Source organism: Oncorhynchus masou, chromosome 31 (assembly GCF_036934945.1).
Source record: "Oncorhynchus masou masou isolate Uvic2021 chromosome 31, UVic_Omas_1.1, whole genome shotgun sequence".
Taxonomy (NCBI): Eukaryota; Metazoa; Chordata; class Actinopteri; order Salmoniformes; family Salmonidae; genus Oncorhynchus; species Oncorhynchus masou.
Genome location: NC_088242.1, coordinates 65,754,502 through 65,773,198, shown reverse-complemented (window position 1 = coordinate 65,773,198; position 18,697 = coordinate 65,754,502). Strand labels below are relative to the sequence as shown.

General features: G+C 41.7%; 1 protein-coding gene across 2 annotated transcripts in view; it reads right to left on the bottom strand.

Moving 5' to 3' along the window:
• The window catches only part of LOC135524281 (low-density lipoprotein receptor class A domain-containing protein 3-like), a 112,241-nt gene extending 95,052 nt beyond the window's left edge, over nucleotides 1-17,189 (bottom strand). For both annotated transcript variants that reach the window (XM_064951685.1, XM_064951687.1), the window contains exon 1: nucleotides 16,871-17,189. In XM_064951685.1, the coding sequence (XP_064807757.1) occupies nucleotides 16,871-16,922 (52 nt within the window). In that variant the 5' untranslated portion in view covers nucleotides 16,923-17,189. The remainder of the gene's footprint in view (nucleotides 1-16,870) is intronic.
• Between the last annotated feature and the right edge of the window lie 1,508 nt (nucleotides 17,190-18,697).

Here is an 18,697-nt window from a genome sequence, read left to right as displayed (position 1 = left end):
GAGCTGATCTCCGCTTAACGAGTGGTATTTTCAGGTAGGCAATAATGGGAAATTCAATATCAATATCATGGGGTCTTAAGTCAAAGCTTTGAAATTAATTGTGACAAAGAGGTAATTATTTATAGTCTGCCAAATTGAGATTGATCTTATTTGTTCATTGATGCACTTGCCTGGGAGAGTAACATCAAGTGCGTAATTGGCTTTTCTGTTGAAAGATTCTCATCTGTGATTGGAGTTTCACCCGAGAGGTTAGCGTGTGTGTGAGTGAGCACGTAATAAAAGGTGGAGAGAATTCCACTGGTAGCCTCAGCTGAATGCCAATGTGATGTGAGAGAAGAGGAAGATCATACCTAGGTATTAAAAAAAAAAAAAAAAAAAAAAAAAACATTTTATCCTCTCCTCTGCTCCTGATTCCATTGCTGCTGTTGCAGGGAGTTATGACGGTTATTTTATTTTCATGGCAATCTTCATCCATAACTGGCAGGTACACAGTTATACGGTAATTGTGCAAGCCCTAATCACACCTCTCCATCCCATAGGAGGAAGGAGAGGTATTAGAAGTCTTGATGCGTCAGCTGGCCACTTCACTCAGAAAGAAGTCAATCCACCATTCAGTCATTCCATCCGTCCGTCTGTCTATCAGTCACCAATTTGGTATGTTACTCTTGCATTTATGTTGCTTTATCTCTATGAAAAACCAGAGATAAGGCATATTCAATGTTTTTTATTAGTACTGAGCCTGAGAGTTTGTCTTGCTCAGTGTTCGATTACATTTGTACTTTGCCCTTCTGCATTTTCTTCAGTCATCCCTCCGCAAGTCTGCATACTTTAGAATAAATACTGATGTGAATACTTAGAACAAAAACTCTGCAATGTTAACTGGAGCAAGTAGAACAGCTAAGTCTGCAAACATTCACAATTTCACTCTAGACATCTCAATTCTGATTTGGAGTTTCACAGAAAAAAAATTGTTTGAGAAAATACTTTCTTCAGTGGTGAGTGTGTCCTGTCGTTTATCCCTGTGCAAACAGTGAGTTTATCCCTCGATAGCATATATATATTAGACCAGGTTTCACTTCAGGTTATTGAGGCCCTGTGGACCGTTTTCACTTAAGTTCTACATGTAATTCTATGAGGAATACCAAAGAGCTTGCTATGGCAGCAGACACACCTAATAGAACAATGAACATTTGATTCAGACAATTTACATCAGGGCTCCAACCCTGTTCCTGGAGGGCTAACGTCCTGTAGGTTTTCGCACCAACCCTAATCGAGCGCATCTGATTCTAAAAATTAACTGGTTGATAAGCTGAATCAAGCTAGATTGAAATCCTACAGGAGGGTAGCTCACCCGGAACAGTGTTGGAGCCCTGATCTACATATTTATTAGAAATTATGCAAAACACACAAGTCAGCTAGTAAGCTCTCCAATAAAAAAAAACTGTGTTTGGTTTGTGTGTTTGCAATGTACAGACTTTATGACTACTTTGCCAGTGATTGCATTAGGGTTGACCCCATTTAGGCGAATGGACAATTGTTTGGTCGACTGGCTGTTGGTCGACCAAGATTTCTTTAGTCGAGCAGTGGCAAATATATTTAAAAACAATTATGGCACACTAGACACCTGTCTGATTCACGCCTGTCTGAGTGGACTAATCCATTGAGGAGGCCGCAGGGATGGCATACTAGACACCTGTCTGTCACCAGTACTACATGCATGTGTGCAAATGTAGGCCTAGAAATGTGTCCATTTGGGGATCTGAAACTATAACAGATTTTCTTAACTCACCATCACTGTTGAGCTTCTCAAAGTCATTTTTTCTTTGCCTCAAAAAGCAAGTAAACAAAGTCTGTTTTTACATCCATTGAGAATGACAATAGTTCCCTCCACGTAGCCTACTTGAAACATCTTTCCAGCTCTCCCTTTCCATAACCACTCAGCATGAAAGGGGAAACCTGTTATGCTCTGATCTGGTGGAAACGTCATAAAGGCTTACCTGATTATCCCTTGGGCAAATAGCCTACAGCTGTGTCTGTCTGTCCGGAGCGCATTGGCCTGAAGGGCCAGAGTATTGTATACAATGTTACAGGTTTGCTAACAGGACAAATTAATAGTTAATACAATGTTTCAAGTTCCTTGCAGACAGGCCATGTGTAGCCAATGATGTATAGGACACTTATTTTTATCAGGATATATTCAACTTGAGGGCTGCAAACGTTTTATTTGTTGGCTTTTGAAAAAAAAAAAATTGAAACTTGAATGTGAAACTCCAAATCAGAAATGAGATGTCAAGAGTGTGAAATTGTGAATGTTTGCAGACTTAGCTGTTCTACTTGTTCCAGCTAACATTGCAGAGTTTTTGTTCTACACTGAGCCTGAGAGTTTGTCTTGCTCAGTATCGGACTACATTTGTACTTTGCCCTTCTGCCTTTTTTTGCAGTCATCCCTCCACAAGGGAATGCTGACTTGCCTATTTAAATAAAAGGTTAAAGAAATAAAAAATAAATTAAAAAAACAACAAGGCCAGCAGCGGGAGGAGGAGGGTCGGGTGGGGAACAGGTTTTCGTTCTTCTGGTTAGGCTATATTGATCTCTGGCTCCATCTTTAGTAATTTATGTGTCTTCATTTTTAATGAAGTATGCTTCCGTGCTTAAAGCATCAGAGAACCTCAGTAGCCTACATATAGTTGATTTATTCAAACAGGGTGGAAAAGTAGACGCTGAAAAATGATTGATCAATTGAATAAGAAAGAAGACAACTGTCAGTCAAGCACATTTTTTGTTGTTGTCAGAGACAGCCATATATTGCATATTTAGAGCATCATATTAGATAATGTCATGACTGTCCAAAGCTATTGTTTGGAGTTCAGCTCTCCACTGCAATCACATGAATATAACTACAAACCATGCACTTTGCCAATACATCCATACCAAGGTTTAGTGTAACCCAAACACTATCATAAAAGTAATGTAGTAGCTCTTATCCAGTGACCTACACTCAGTCAGCACATAAATACACAATCAATGGTATATAGCAGATAGTACACAACAGCAAATAACACCCTGTGAGCCAGTCTCAGAGGGATGATGGGATTGCTGTCTGTGTCCGTGGTGCCACGCTGTGTGACACAACACAGCAAATGACTCCTGAACGCAGGGACAGCAGGGGAGCCAGCTGTCTGGCAGGCAGCAGGAGGACAACACAGGGCCATAATGGCCTTTTCCAACACACAACACGAGAGAACAGAAGAAAACAGACAGAGAGAGGGAAATAAGAGGTAATTGTGTGTTGTAGGCGTCACAAACAATCTGTAGATTTGGTTATCCATGGGAGATACCAAGTTATATCCACCCCTGCCCAGAATGAGGGGAATGAAATATCCTACCTCCTCAGGCTTCCTTGTTTCTGTGGCGATGATGAGTTAATGGGTTGCCAGGAGACAGCACTGCAGTGACATGAAACACTGCCATGTACTCACTCTACATGGCACTGTCATTTTATTCTAAAAGACGGCATTCGGATAAATACGTTTTTCTTAAGGTAACACTTCTCTGCTGCTACTCATTGGCGTAGGCGTACAGCTAGGTGTGTGCATGTTTGTATGTGTGTGTTCATGTGTGCCAGTGTGTGGAGTCAATTAAAGCCAAACAGACAAGAGTCTCTTTTAAAAACATCCAAAACAAAACAGATTTGTCGCCGGGACCTAACTCCCAGATTAAAGCCTATATTTCATGTTAAGGTTTGAAAGTTTAAACTTGTGAAAGGCCATTTGAATGAAGACCAGAAGTGACTGGATAAACTCCAAGTGTAACGACATTCCTCCTCCTCTTCTGAGGAGGAGTAGCGAGAAGGATCGGAGGACCAATGCGCCGCGTGGTAAGTGTCCATTATGTTTAATACGAAAAACACTAGAACAAAACAAAATAACGTGGATCAACGAAAACCGAAACAGTACCGTGTGGAAACAAACACCCACAACTCAAAAGTGAAACCCAGGCTACCTAAGTATGATTCTCAATCAGAGACAATTAACGACACCTGCCTCTGATTGAGAACCATACTAGGCCGAAACAGAAACCAAACATAGAAAAACACACAGACTGCCCACCCCAACTCACGCCCTGACCATACTAAATAAAGACAAAACAAAGGAAATAAAGGTCAGAACGTGACACCAAGGGGAAGAGCATACAGCACATTCTAGGCCACACCATGGTGAGCAGTACAGCTAACAAGTCATATGTTGTCATATGGTCTTTGAACTTCACAAACTATGTCAGAGAAGATTCTTAGCTATCGATGTATAAAACCATCCAACCAGTCAAAGGTTGGCTCCAGGGAAGTAGATATGATCGATAGACGACAATGATGAGACTGAGCCTTTCATGGAATAGCAAAGCACTTTGGATCGATCAGCAATCAATTTCTAATGAGTTCTCTGGACAATCTTTTTTTCAAACCTCTTCTTTTGTTTCCCCTTCGATCTATACATCTCTAGATAGATCAGCTCCATGAAGCAGCATGATTAATAGATCACAGAGCAGAGCTCAGGTTGGATGGAAGGAGATGCTTCATCTCAGGTAGAGATGGACAGAATCCAATCCAAATGAAATGAAAATAATACAGAAAGAATAACAAACAAGTGGTCTAATTAATCCCATTACACGTAGTATTTTATTCAGAAATTCAATGATTGCCGATAGAGGATTTGTCTGCACGCTTGAAAGCACAGTGTGGGAAATTCTCATATCTGCTTCAACTACTGAATTCTGTCTGTAATAGTCTGGTCCATGTCTGTAAAACACAGCATGTCAAAACACATGGCCCATGTCAAAACACAGCACTGGTATTGAGTTGAGGTCTGAAATGTGACTTCAGTCATGTGGCTTTGTTTAACAACTCTGGTAAATGGCACCAACTCTATCACACAAGGCAGGCTTAATGTTTTTTTTTGTTTGTTTTTTCTCCCCAATTTCATGGTATCCAATTGTTGTAGTAGCTACTATCTTGTCTCATCGCTACAACTCCCGTACGGGCTCGGGAGAGAGGAAGGTTGAAAGTCATGCGTCCTCCGATACACAACCCAACCAAGCCGCACTGCTTCTTAAAAATTGCGCATCCAACCCAGACGCACCAATGTGTCAGAGGAAACACTGTGCACCTGGCAACCTTGGTTAGGAGTCGCTGGTGCGGCGATGAGACAAGGATATCCCTACCGGCCAACCCCTCCCTAACCCGGACGACGCTAGACCAATTGTGCGTCCCCCCACGGACCTCCCGGTCGCGGCCGGTTCCGACAGAGCCTGGGCGCGATCCCAGAGTCTCTGGTGGCACAGCTGGCGCTGCAGTACAGGGCCCTTAACCACTGCGCCACCCGGGAGGCCCAAGGCAGGCCTAATTGAAGGGACACAGTAGGACAATGTTACGGATACAGGTATCCTGTGTGTGTGTGTGTGTGTGTGTGTGTGTGTGTGTATTTCGTTTCTCTCCTTCTCCCCTCATCACAGGTGGCAATCATCATTCCCCAATCAGTCACCAATTAGAAGACACCTCCTCCTGTTTCCATTACCCTATCACATCCCCTTTCCCTTGGTTTAAAAACCCAGTCAGTTGTTTTCTCTGGAGCTCTCTGTGTCTCAATCTCTCGCTATATCTCTCTCTTGCTGGATTGAGCACTCTTTTGGTTTTTGTTCATACATGTCACATTTGTCTGGAATTATGTGAGTATTGTTTTGTTATGGTGTTTGATGGTGGGAAAAGGGGTGCCAAGTCGCCCATGGGCATACACTACCCGGTGGTAAACTTTATCTAAATACACTAGTTAGAACTGGGCGTACCACCCGCTGTATTTTTGGTTAGTTAGTTAGCTGTATTGAAGTAGGCTAGTCTAGCTTAGGGGTGTTTTGGGATATTTGTTTCTTTCCTTGGGTCCAGCTCAGCCCCTTTTTCTGCCTCCCTTTACCGTGTGTTTAAAAATAAACCATGAGTGTTTGACGGTAATTTAGTTGTCTGTGGTTTTTCGTTCTCACTGTTACTTTTTCACTATTATACTTTGCATGGGTTATCTTACAGGTCTCGTTACCATCCCCCCCCCCCCCCCATAGACTGCCAGGCCATCAGGGATTCGTAACAGACAATGATTGGGAGCATATCAGCTGAAGTGAAAAACACACACACACACACACACACACACATGGTATGCACATACTGCACAGACACACATACAGTCACAGATGTTTGTGCGTGGACACACACACACACACACACACACACACTAAACACCCTTCCCTGACAATAGAACAACCCAGGAACACAATATCAACCAAAGGTAAACCATATACGACATGGTTCTGCTCCTCGACTCCTCGAGTCTCACCAGGTGAGAAATTGTTACGGCATCCGATGGTGGTTATGAATAAAAAACATCCAACCACCGGTGTCTTGAAGTGTGAAGTACTACTGAGACTGTAATGGAACACATTCATCTTGATTATGGCGATATCGGGCATGCTTACGTCTGTCTGTTTCCTCACACTGCCATTGCCGTTATTTTTAGCTCGCTGCTTCATAGTAAATACAATAACAAATCTGAGGATGGCAGATATAGGAGATAGTCATTGAATAAATCATATCCTTGTTTGGACCCCAGGAAGAGTAGCTGTCGGATAGAAAGAAGTGTGTTTCTGTGCCGTATCAGGCCATGAGGACTCTGCAAGCAATAAGGTTTGACATACAATCGTGGCCAAAAGTTAAATGACACAAATATTCATTTTCACAGTCTGCTGCTTCAGTTTATGATGGCAATTTGCATATACTCCAGAATGTTATGAAGAGTGATCAGATGAATTGCAATTAATTGCAAAATCCCTCTTTGCCATGCAAATAACTGAATCCCAAAAAACATTTCCACTGCACTTCAGCCCTGCCACAAAAGGACCAGCTGACATGTCACTGAATCTCTCGTTAACACAGGTGTGAGTGTTGGCAGGGACAAGGCTGGAGATCACACTGTCATGCTGATTGAGTTCGAATAACCGACTGGAAGCTTCAAAAGGAGGGGGGTGCTTGTACTCATTGTTCTTCCTCTGTCAAACATGGTTACCTGCAAGGAAATTTGTGCCGTCATCATTGCTTTGCACAAAAAGGGCTTCACAGGCAAGGATATTGCTGCCAGTAACACTGCACCTAAATCAACCATTTATCGGATCTTCAAGGAGAGCGGTTCAATTGTTGTGAAGAAGGCTTCAGGGCCCCCAAGTAAGTCTAGCAAGCGCCAGGACCGTCTCCTAAAGTTGATTCAGCGTCAGGATCGGGGCACCACCAGTACCGAGCTTGCTCAGGAATGGCAGCAGGCAGGTGTGAGTGCATCTGCACACACAGTGAGGCAAAGACTTTTGGAGGATGGCCTGGTGTCAAGGGCAGCGAAGAAGCTACTTCTCTCCAGGAAAAACATCAGGGACAGACTGATATTCTGCAAAAGGTACAGGGATTGGACTGCTAAGAACTGGGGTAAAGTCATTTTCTCTGAGGAATCCCCTTTCCGATTGTTTGGGGCATCCGGAAAAAAGCTTGCCCGGAGAAGACCAGGTGAGTTCTACCATCAGTCCTGTGTCATGCCAACAGCAAAGCATACTGAGACCATTCATGTGTGGGGTTGCTTCTCAGCCAAGGGAGTAGGCTCACTCACAATTTTGCCTAAGACCACAGCCATGTATAAGGAATGGTACCATCACATCCTCCAAGAGCAACTTCTCCCAACCATCCAGGAACAGTTTGGTTACGAACAATGCCTTTTCCAGCATGATGGAGCACCTTGCCATAAGGCAAAAGTGATAGCTAATTGGCTCAGGGAACAAAACATCGATATTTTGGGTCCATGGCCAGGAAACTCCCCAGGTCTTAATCCCATTGAGAACTTGTGGTCAATCCTCAAGAGGCGGGCGGACAAACAAAAACCCACAAATTCTGACAAACTCCAGGCATTGATTATGCAAGAATGGGCTGCCATCAGTCAGGATGTGGCCCAGAAGTTAATTGACCGCGTGCCAGGGCGGATTGCAGAGGTCTTGAAAAAGAAGGGTCAACACTGCAAATATTGACTCTTTGCATCAACTTCATGTAATTGTCAAATGCCTTTGACACTTATGAAATGCTTGTAATTATAATTCAGTATTCCATAGTAACATCATTCTCAACTTTTGGCCATGAGGTCATACAGTGAGGTCCAAAAGTATTTGGACAGTGACACTTTTTGTTTTGGCTCTATATTGAAATGGTACAATGACTATGATGTTAAAGTGCAGCTTTAATTTGAAAGTATTTTCATCCATATCGAGTGAAACATTTAGAACAGCATTTCCCAAACTCGGTCCTCGGGATCCCACGGGGTGCACATTTGTTTTTGCCCTAACACTACACAGCTGAATCAAATCATCAAAGCTTGGTGATTAGTTGATTATGTGAATCAGCTGTGTTGTGCTTGTGCAAAAACCAAAATGTGCTCCCCTTGGAGTCCCGAGGACTGAGTTTAGGAAACCCTGGTTTAGATAGTGCCCACATTTTAAGGAACCAAAAGTATTCTGACAAATTCACTTATGCAGTATGTGTATTAAAGTAGTCAAAGGTTAAGTATTTGGTCCCATATTCCTAGCAAGCAATGACTATATCAAGCTTGTGACTACAAACTTGTTAGATGCATTTGCAGTTGGTTTTGGTTGTGTTTCAGATTATTGTTCACAATATACAGTTCCATTTAAGTTTGGACACCTACTTTTTATTTATTTGTACTATTTTCTACATTGTAGAATAAGTGAACATATCAAAACAATGAAATTACACATATGGAATCATGTAGTAACCAAAAAAGTGTGAAACAAATCAAAATATATTTTATATTTGAGATTCTTCAAACGAGCCACCCTTTGCCTTGATGACAGCTTTGCACACTCTTGGCATGCTCAAAACAACAGCTTCATGCATTTCAATTAACAGGTGTGCCTTGTTAAGTTCCTTAGTGTGTTTGAGCCAATCAGTTGTGCTGTGACAAGGTATGGGTGGTATACAGAAGATAGGGCTATTAGGTAAAATACCAAGTCCATATTATGGCATGAACAGCTCAAATAAGCAAAGGGGAATGACAGCCCATCATTACTTTAAGACAAGAAGGTCAGTCAATCCAGAAAATGTCAAGAATTTTGAACAAATATTCAAGTGCAGTCGCAAAAACCATCAAGCGCTATGATGAAACTGGCTCTCATGAAGACCGCCACAGGAAAAGAAGACCCAGAGGTACCTCTGCTGCAGAGGATAAATTCATTACATTTACCAGCCTCTAAAATTGCAGCCCAAATAAAAGCTTCACAGAGTTCAAGTAACAGACACATCTCAACATCAACTGTTCAGAGGAGACTGCGTGAATCAGGCCTTCATGGTCGAATTGATTCAAAGAAACCACTAATACAGGACACCAATAAGAAGAGACTTTCTTGGGCCAAGAAACATGAGCAATGGACATTAGACCGGTGGATATCTGACCATTGGTCTGATGAGTCCAAATTTGAGATATTTGGTTCCAACCGCCATGTCTTTGTGAGACGCAGAGTAGGTGAATGGATAATCTCCGCATGTGTAGTTTCCAAATCAAATCAAATCAATCAAATCAAATTTTATTTGTCACATACACATGGTTAGCAGATGTTAATGCGAGTGTAGCGAAATGCTTGTGCTTCTAGTTCTGACAATGCAGTAATAACCAACAAGTAATCTAACTAACAATTCCTAATCTACTGTCTTATACACAGTGTAAGGGGATAAAGAATATGTACATAAGGATATATGAATGAGTGATGGTACAGAGCAGCATAGGCAAGATACAGTAGATGGCATCGAGTACAGTATATACATATGAGATGAGTATGTAAACAAAGTGGCATAGTTAAAGTGGCTAGTGATACATGTATTACATAAGGATGCAGTCGATGATATAGAGTACAGTATATACGTATGCATATGAGATGAATAATGTAGGGTAAGTAACATTATATAAGGTAGCATTGTTTAAAGTGGCTAGTGATATATTTACATCATTTCCCATCAATTCCCATTATTAAAGTGGCTGGAGTTGAGTCAGTGTCAGTGTGTTGGCAGCAGCCACTCAATGTTAGTGGTGGCTGTTTAACAGTCTGATGGCCTTGAGATAGAAGCCGTTTTTCAGTCTCTCGGTCCCAGCTTTGATGCACCTGTACTGACCTCGCCTTCTGGATGATAGCGGGGTGAACAGGCAGTGGCTCGGGTGGTAGATGTCCTTGATGATCTTTATGGCCTTCCTGTAACATCGGGTGGTGTAGGTGTCCTGGAGGGCAGGTAGTTTGAACCGATGATGCGTTGTGCAGACCTCACTACCCTCTGGAGAGCCTTACGGTTGAGGGCGGAGCAGTTGCCGTACCAGGCGGTGATACAGCCCGCCAGGATGCTCTCGATTGTGCATCTGTAGAAGTTTGTGAGTGCTTTTGGTGACAAGCCAAATTTCTTCAGCCTCCTGAGGTTGAAGAGGCACTGCTGCGCCTTCTTCATGATGCTGTCTGTGTGAGTGGACCAATTCAGTTTGTCTGTGATGTGTATGCCGAGGAACTTAAAACTTGCTACTCTCTCCACTACTGTTCCATCGATATGGATAGGGGGGTGTTCCCTCTGCTGTTTCCTGAAGTCCACAATCATCTCCTTAGTTTTGTTGACGTTGAGTGTGAGGTTATTTTCCTGACACCACACTCCGAGGGCCCTCACCTCCTCCCTGTAGGCCGTCTCGTCGTTGTTGGTAATCAAGCCTACTACTGTTGTGTCGTCCGCAAACTTGATGATTGAGTTGGAGGCGTGCGTGGCCACGCAGTCGTGGGTGAACAGGGAGTACAGGAGAGGGCTCAGAACGCACCCTTGTGGGGCCCCAGTGTTGAGGATCAGCGGGGAGGAGATGTTGTTACCTACCCTCACCACCTGGGGGCGGCCCGTCAGGAAGTCCAGAACCCAGTTGCACAGGGCGGGGTCGAGACCCAGGGTCTCGAGCTTGATGACGAGCTTGGAGGGTACTATGGTGTTGAATGCCGAGCTGAAGTCGATGAACAGCATTCTCACATAGGTATTCCTCTTGTCCAGATGGGTTAGGACAGTGTGCAGTGTGGTTGAGATTGCATCGTCTGTTGACCTATTTGAGCGGTAAGCAAATTGGAGTGGGTCTAGGGTGTCAGGTAGGGTGGAGGTGATATGGTCCTTGACTAGTCTCTCAAAGCACTTCATGATGACGGAAGTGAGTGCTACGGGGCGGTAGTCGTTTAGCTCAGTTACCTTAGCTTTCTTGGGAACAGGAACGATGGTGGCCCTCTTGAAGCATGTGGGAACAGCAGACTGGTATAGGGATTGATTGAATATGTCCGTAAACACACCAGCCAGCTGGTCTGCGCATGCTCTGAGGGCGCGGCTGGGGATGCCGTCTGGGCCTGCAGCCTTGCGAGGGTTAACACGTTTAAATGTTTTACTCACCTCGGCTGCAGTGAAGGAGAGACCGCATTTTTCCATTGCAGGCAGTGTCAGTGGCACTGTATTGTCCTCAAAGCGGGCAAAAAAGTTATTTAGTCTGCCTGGGAGCAAGACATCCTGGTCCGTGACTGGGCTGGATTTCTTCCTGTAGTCCGTGATTGACTGAAGCATGGAGGTGGTGGTGTGATGGTGTTTTGCTGGTGACACTGTCAGTGATTTATTTGAAATGCAAGGTACACTTAACCAGCATGGCTACCACAGCATTCTGCAGTGATATGCCATCCCATCTGGTTTGCGCTTGTGTGGGACTATCATTTGATTTTCAACAGGACAATGACCCAACACACCTGTGTCAGGGCTATTTGACCATGTAGGAGAGTGATGGAGTGCTGCATCAGATGATCTGGCCTCCACAATCCCCCCACCTCAAACCAATTGAGATGGTTTGAGATGAGTTGGACCGCAGAGTGAAGGAAAAGCAGCCAACAAGTGCTCAACCTATGTGGGAACTCCTTCAAGACTGTTTGAAAGGCATTCCAGGTGAAGCTGGTTGAGAGAATGCCCAGAGTGTGCAAAGATGTCTTCAAGGCAAAGGGTGGCTACTTTGAAGAATCTCAAATATAAAATCATTCAACTTGTTTAATACATTTTTTGGTTATTACATGATTCCATATGTGTTATTTCATAGTTTTGATGTCTTCACTATTATTCTACAATGTAGAAAATAGTAAAAATAAAGAAACCCTTGAATGAGTAGGTGTGTTGTGTTCAAACTTTTGACTGGGACTGTAAATTAATGGTAAATGTAGTGTGTCATTTTGGAGTCACTTATTGTAAATAAGAATGAAATATGTTTCTGAACACTTCTACATTTTTTAGGGGGGGGGGGGTATATATTTATGCCTCTGTAACATTCTCACTCATCATTATTCACAATTTCTGAATGATTATTCGTAATCATGGTACCATCCACATTAATGTAGAATTGTTAGGAAACATATTATATTTTCATTTATACTAAGTGACTCCAAAATAACACAATACATTATTTCCCATTAATTTGTTGGGAACAAAATCATCAGAAACAACCAAAACAAACTGCAAATGCATCCAACAAGTTTGTAGAGTAACAAGTTTGATGTAGTAGTCATTGTTTGCTAGGAATGTGGTATTAAATAATAAACTTTAGACTAAATTCACTTATGTGTATTAAAGTATCAAAATATTTCTGGTTCTCTAAAATGGGGGGGACTATCTATAAGTGCTGTCTTTTCTAAATGGTTCACCCGATATGGATAAATACCCCAAATAAAGTTGACAGTCAGCACTCATAGTCATTGCATCATTACATATCCAAAGTGCTGAGTACAAAGCCAAAACAACAAAAACAAATGTTACTGTCCAAATACTTTACCTCACTATATATGCTACGCTAGCACGATCACTTCATTAGGCATTCATTCTGACAGGTGAGACATGGTCAGGTGGAGCTTTGGTGATTCACATGGTTCTTCAATGAGAAGATTGTGGAACACCACTATTCTAAAGTGCTAATGACTAAGTTTTTTTGGCCATTCTCTCACTTCAGGGGCAAGCCTGGAAAAGACCACAAAAAAAGATTGTATGCACACACACAGTGATTTATATGGTTCATTATATCGGGAATTCTTTACAACCAAACAGCACATGGTGCCATTGAACACAGTCACAGGAGGAGGAAGACACATTAAATGGCCTCTGCAGAGCACAAACAGACAGAACTGGAGTCCATTTTGGAAAGTTATATTTACAATGTATGTGCAGGTTTAATTTGCTCGGTTTCACTTTGTTATTAATAATATCCAGCTGTGTCTGTGAGTGAGAGATCAGGTCTAGGTGACCTTGATCGGTCAGACCAAAATAGGTCGGTCGCAGAGTCGAGGCCTGAAGTTTGACAGCCCTCTAAATCTAAAACATATAACTTTAACACATTTAATGCATGTGTCATATGTATGGATTTATCACTGTTTAAGATATTACCAACTAAAGTAATATAGACCTTCATACTGTACTGCAACACTGAGACTGAGACTGTGTTTTCTACCAGAGTTCACAAGTGCCAAACAAATGTGAAATGAGAGTTACTGAGAAAGACATCAAGACAAAAGTGAGTCAGCTAAAAAACCTTCCCTCATTCCAAAATGTAAAATGAGTAGCAGAAAAGCATTGAGTGGCTGCTGCCATACATTTAAAAAATGTATCACTAGCCACTTTAAACAATGCCACTTAATATAATGTTTACATACACTACATTAATCATTAATCATGTGTATATACCATACTCTATACCACCTAATGCATCTTGCCATCTTGATGTAATACATTTATCACTAGCCACTTTAAACAATGCCACTTAATATAATGTTCACATTACCCATCTCATATGTATATACTGTACTCGATACCATCTACGACATCTTACCTATGCCATTCTGTACCAAGATTCATATATCTTTATGTACATATTCTTCATCCCTTTACACTTGTGTGTGTATAAGGTAGCTGTGGTGAAATTGTTAGGTGAGATTACTTGTTGGTTATTACTGCATTGTCGGAACGAGAAGCACAAGCATTTCGCTACTCTCGTATTAACATCTGCATGTGACAAATAACATTTGATTTGATTACTTGTCAGAATTAAATAGACATCCCTTTTAGAGCACAAACATGCAGCGAAAACAATATTTATTTAAAAAGCATGTGTCTCAAAAACTGACAGGTAATAGGCTACACAGCTAAATTATTTGGGTCTGGGACCCTTGAGCACCAACATGTGAAGTTCATATTGGGTGTCAAATGAAAGCCAAGTCTCTTTTTTTATTAAGGCATAACAATGTTTTGGTTTTTTTAAATTAGGAATAAGCAAAGGCTTTGATTTCTGGTCATAGAGATAGAAAAGTGGTTTTGGAAAACATCTACCAGAGAAGTCTTAAAAGGTATGAGAAACGTATGAAAACATAATAATGTTGAAGTGAAGACCCCTGACTAATATCAACACTTATATTTCGTTTCGGATACATTATTTGCCTACTGTACATTTTTAAAACACAACCTTATGGTTGTATTTCTGTTACCAAAAACCTACATATTTTTAAGATATTTACTTCTAATTTCTCTCCCTCATGAGGGAGAATAATGAATACGTAACAAAGAAAGTTAGATGTACCAATTAGTTCGTGTTTTTAACTGATATCAAGTTTGTTTATGAATTAAGTGATTAAAACTCGTAATTACCGAAATCATAAAGCACAGTTGGGTCACGTGCTACTGCCATCCTTTCCACTGGCATACTGTTATGTTCAGCTCATAACTGTTTTCTTTCTCTTTCTGTCATCTGGTGGTCAAAGCAAGTGTATGAAACCAGTCTGGACAACCTCTCCCTCTCTCTCGCCAGTTAGTCACGGCCGTTACCGACACCTACAACCTTTTCTTTTACTGTAACAAGGACATCCATGGACGGGCCTAAGTTCATCGTTAGAGCCTGTACAGAAAGGTACAGTAGAGTTCAGTAAAGTACAGTAGAGCACACTGGAGTAGAGAACCATGTGTGCTTTAATGCACTGTACTCTACTGTACTGAACATTTGTACATTACTGTACTGAACTCTGCTGTGCCATACTGTGATGTCCAAACTTGTGAAACATAGACGTCTATGATTGGTTCAGATTTTGTCTGGTCCGGACCAACCAAATGTGGTTGTTTGGGGGCAGAGCTCATTCAAATAATAGCCCTGTGTAGAATAATACCCAAATATGCTAAACATATAATGCATATTTCTACATTTGTGTACCTGTTCAGGATGCATCACCATGAAGAGAATGATATTCATACCCATAATTATGCATTTCTGTATAGTACAAATCAGGGACCAATGGTGTAATTCCGTTAGCGGTTTAAAATCCACTTCACTTCAATAACCAAAATAAAAAAATTGAAACTCAATGTGTCATGTCATAGCTGTCTTCTTGCAGACATCCTTGAATCTTCATTTTTGGAAAACGTTTTCGCATTAGAAACTAAGGGCGATTTTACCGTAATATCGCTACAAAACTTTGCATCTGCACAGTTCTTCCAGTAAATGTGTTTTGTGACATTATCTGTGTAAATTGTTCAAAGTAGTACTTGTTCAAAGAGTTGTATGTTTTGTTAAACTTTAAAAAAAACAATGTTTTTTTAGCATACATTTTAAAGTGACAAATCTGTTCTCATTGCGGACAAGTCAACTCAGTACTCTGACCCGTAGCCTTTAAATCTGAAACATGTTGAGTTTGAATAACAAAAAGGCTTCATCTTTTGAACTCCCATTGCCCTCATAAATGTGTTTTGCACAGCAAATCAACCTTCACCTGTCAGTCTTTATTCAAACCGTGTCGAACGGTCTATGCAACTTGGTAACAGGCATCATACTAGAGCCTACACTGGACTTTATTGAATGAAAAACTATCTACTATGTAACTATAAACACAATATTGTTACTACAGTTTTTCCTGTGTAGGCTAGTTGCTCTCAATATAGGGCTCTGGTTACATGTACTTACAATAATTATATAGGCATACATGGTAGGCCACAAGTTCATGTAGCCATACTGAAAGCATTTAAAATCGTATCCTGGTAGTGTAATTCTGTAATACTTACTGCCTGCTGCACAGTCTGATATAAGTGTAAATAGAGGCAGACTAGGCGTCTCTCCATGCCCCCACTCGGCCCTTCAGCTGCCATGGCGGGGCAGGGGCACAGATTGACTTGTCAACGTTGCCCTGTCAACAACCTCAGATCATAACAACCCTGCGTCCTCTGACTCCTCTCCCTCTGATTTACCTCTCACACTTCACATAGCATCCTTACTCACAAACATACAGTATAAGGCAATCTAGCTCTACACATGGCTGCCAAAGGTTTAACGGCATAAACTGACATGCAATGCGATGTCCTGGGAAACATAGCCTTCGCACCACAAGAAAAGAACGGGAATTTGAGAATAGCCCGCTGCTTTCGGGTTTGGCAAAAGTAAAACAACGGGACGTAGCGGAACTAAATCGACTTCGCAGCCTGTTGGTTGCTTTGCCCCAACTCCGCTTGAAGTTAGCGCTGGTTACATTGCAACAGTGTAACATTTTGACAACAACGATATTGTGCACACAAAAGTAGCAAATAGGATATATCGTTATTGTTACGTCTGTTGCGAAAGCACGCGTGTTCTTTCCCTTCCAGAGCAGCCACAGCGGCACTGTTAGAAGCGCCTACAGATTTAAAAAACTTGAATGCGAAAAACTACGTATTAAAAAAAACTTAAAAACTTACCAACCGAGCTTGAGCCCGTCCCCGAACTAAGCAAGATGTACCAGATCCACATCTTATGGTATTTTTTCGGCCTGCCCTTTTTGCACCCCGCCGCGGGCCAACAATCGGGGCAATAGAACACTTATCCGGTTTGATCCTATCTCCACTTTCGCGTTGTTTTCTCCTTTTTTCTATTCGGGACAAAGTTAGAAAATGGCTTGCGTGAAGAGCCGGATTCTCACAGGGACAGAGTTTTCAGAATCAGGGCTGGGGAGGAAGAGGCTGGTGGTGGTAAGGGCTTGAGAGGGTGGTGGCAGGGGATTTGGAGTGAGTGGGGATCAGTTTAGCGCCGTGTGAGAGGCGGAGACTTGTGGCTGCTACAGAAGACTAAAGGTCGGTTGGGAGTAGGACCATGTATGTGCCTCGAAGGCAGGCACTCACATGAGTTCTTGATCACAGAACATGTGATATAGCCAGGCATCTATTAATCCAAAAATGTTGAAAATAGTGACATTCAGCCATTAGTTATTCGTCCTTTATACATACTTTGTTTGTGAGATTAAATCTCTGTAGACTTTAAACTTCTGGTTTGTGAGATTAAATCTCTGTAGACTTTAAACTTCTGGTTTGTGAGATTAAATCTCTGTAGACTTTAAACTTCTGTTTTGTGAGATTAAATCTCTGTAGACTTTAAACTTCTGGTTTGTGAGATTAAATATCTGTAGACTTTAGACTTTGGAGACCTGGGAAAAACTATGTGGAAGGTGCACTGAGCAGTTTAAATAGGCTACAGTTCCTTGTTTGCTCTCAATCAAGAAGAACTACAGAAGTTAAAACATCAGTTTCTAAATAAATATGTATACAAGTGTATATGTTTTTCCCCTATGTGAACTTCTATTTCAATAAGAGTAAACTATTCAGTCAATGTATCAAGATATACATTGCATTAGCATCTCTCTCTCAAACACACACATATATACACACGCACACAACCAAGCATGCACACACACAAAACACACACAGTCTGTCTGTCACAGTGTCAGTGTTATGAATAGTGTGTCAGCTCTGAAAACAGAGGGAACAGATGGAAGAGGAGTGATGAGCTTTCACCAGAGCAGACCTATCCTCTTTATCGTTCAACGCAGCTGTGTGAAGTCAGACCCAAACAAAAAGCCAGCTTTTGATAGCACCCAAACCTGCAGGCATATGATCTGGAAAAGCCCTCACTACCAAACAACCTCCAGCCCTGAAAGAATTCATCAGCACATTGCTTATCAAGGCAGCTGGGCCTGGAGCAGGCAGGCAAATAGGCAGCACAGGGGGTCAGATAAATGCATGAGGCCATTGTCATCAATCTCGGTTTGATCTACAATACCAGTCAAAAGTTTGGACACACCTGCTCATTCAAGGGTTTTTCTTTATTTGTACTATTTTCGAACATTGTATAATAATAGTGAAGACATAAAAACTAGGAAATAAATCATATGGAATCACGTACTAACCAAAAAAGTGTTAAACAAATCAAAATATATTTTATATTTGAGATTCTTCAAAGTAGCCACCCTTCTTCTTGATGACAGCTTTGCACAGTCTTGGCATTCTCTCAACCAGCTTCACCTGGAATGCTTTTCCAACAGTCTTGTGAGGAGTTCCCACATATTCTGAGCACTTGTTGGATGCTTTTCCTTCACTCTGCGATCCAACTCATCCAAAACCATCTCAATTGAGTTGAGGTAGGGTGATTATGGAGTCCAGGTCATCTGATGCAGCACTTCATCACTCTCCTTCTTGGTCAAATAGTATTTACACAGCTTAGAGGTGTGTTGGGTTATTGTCCGGTTGAAAAAC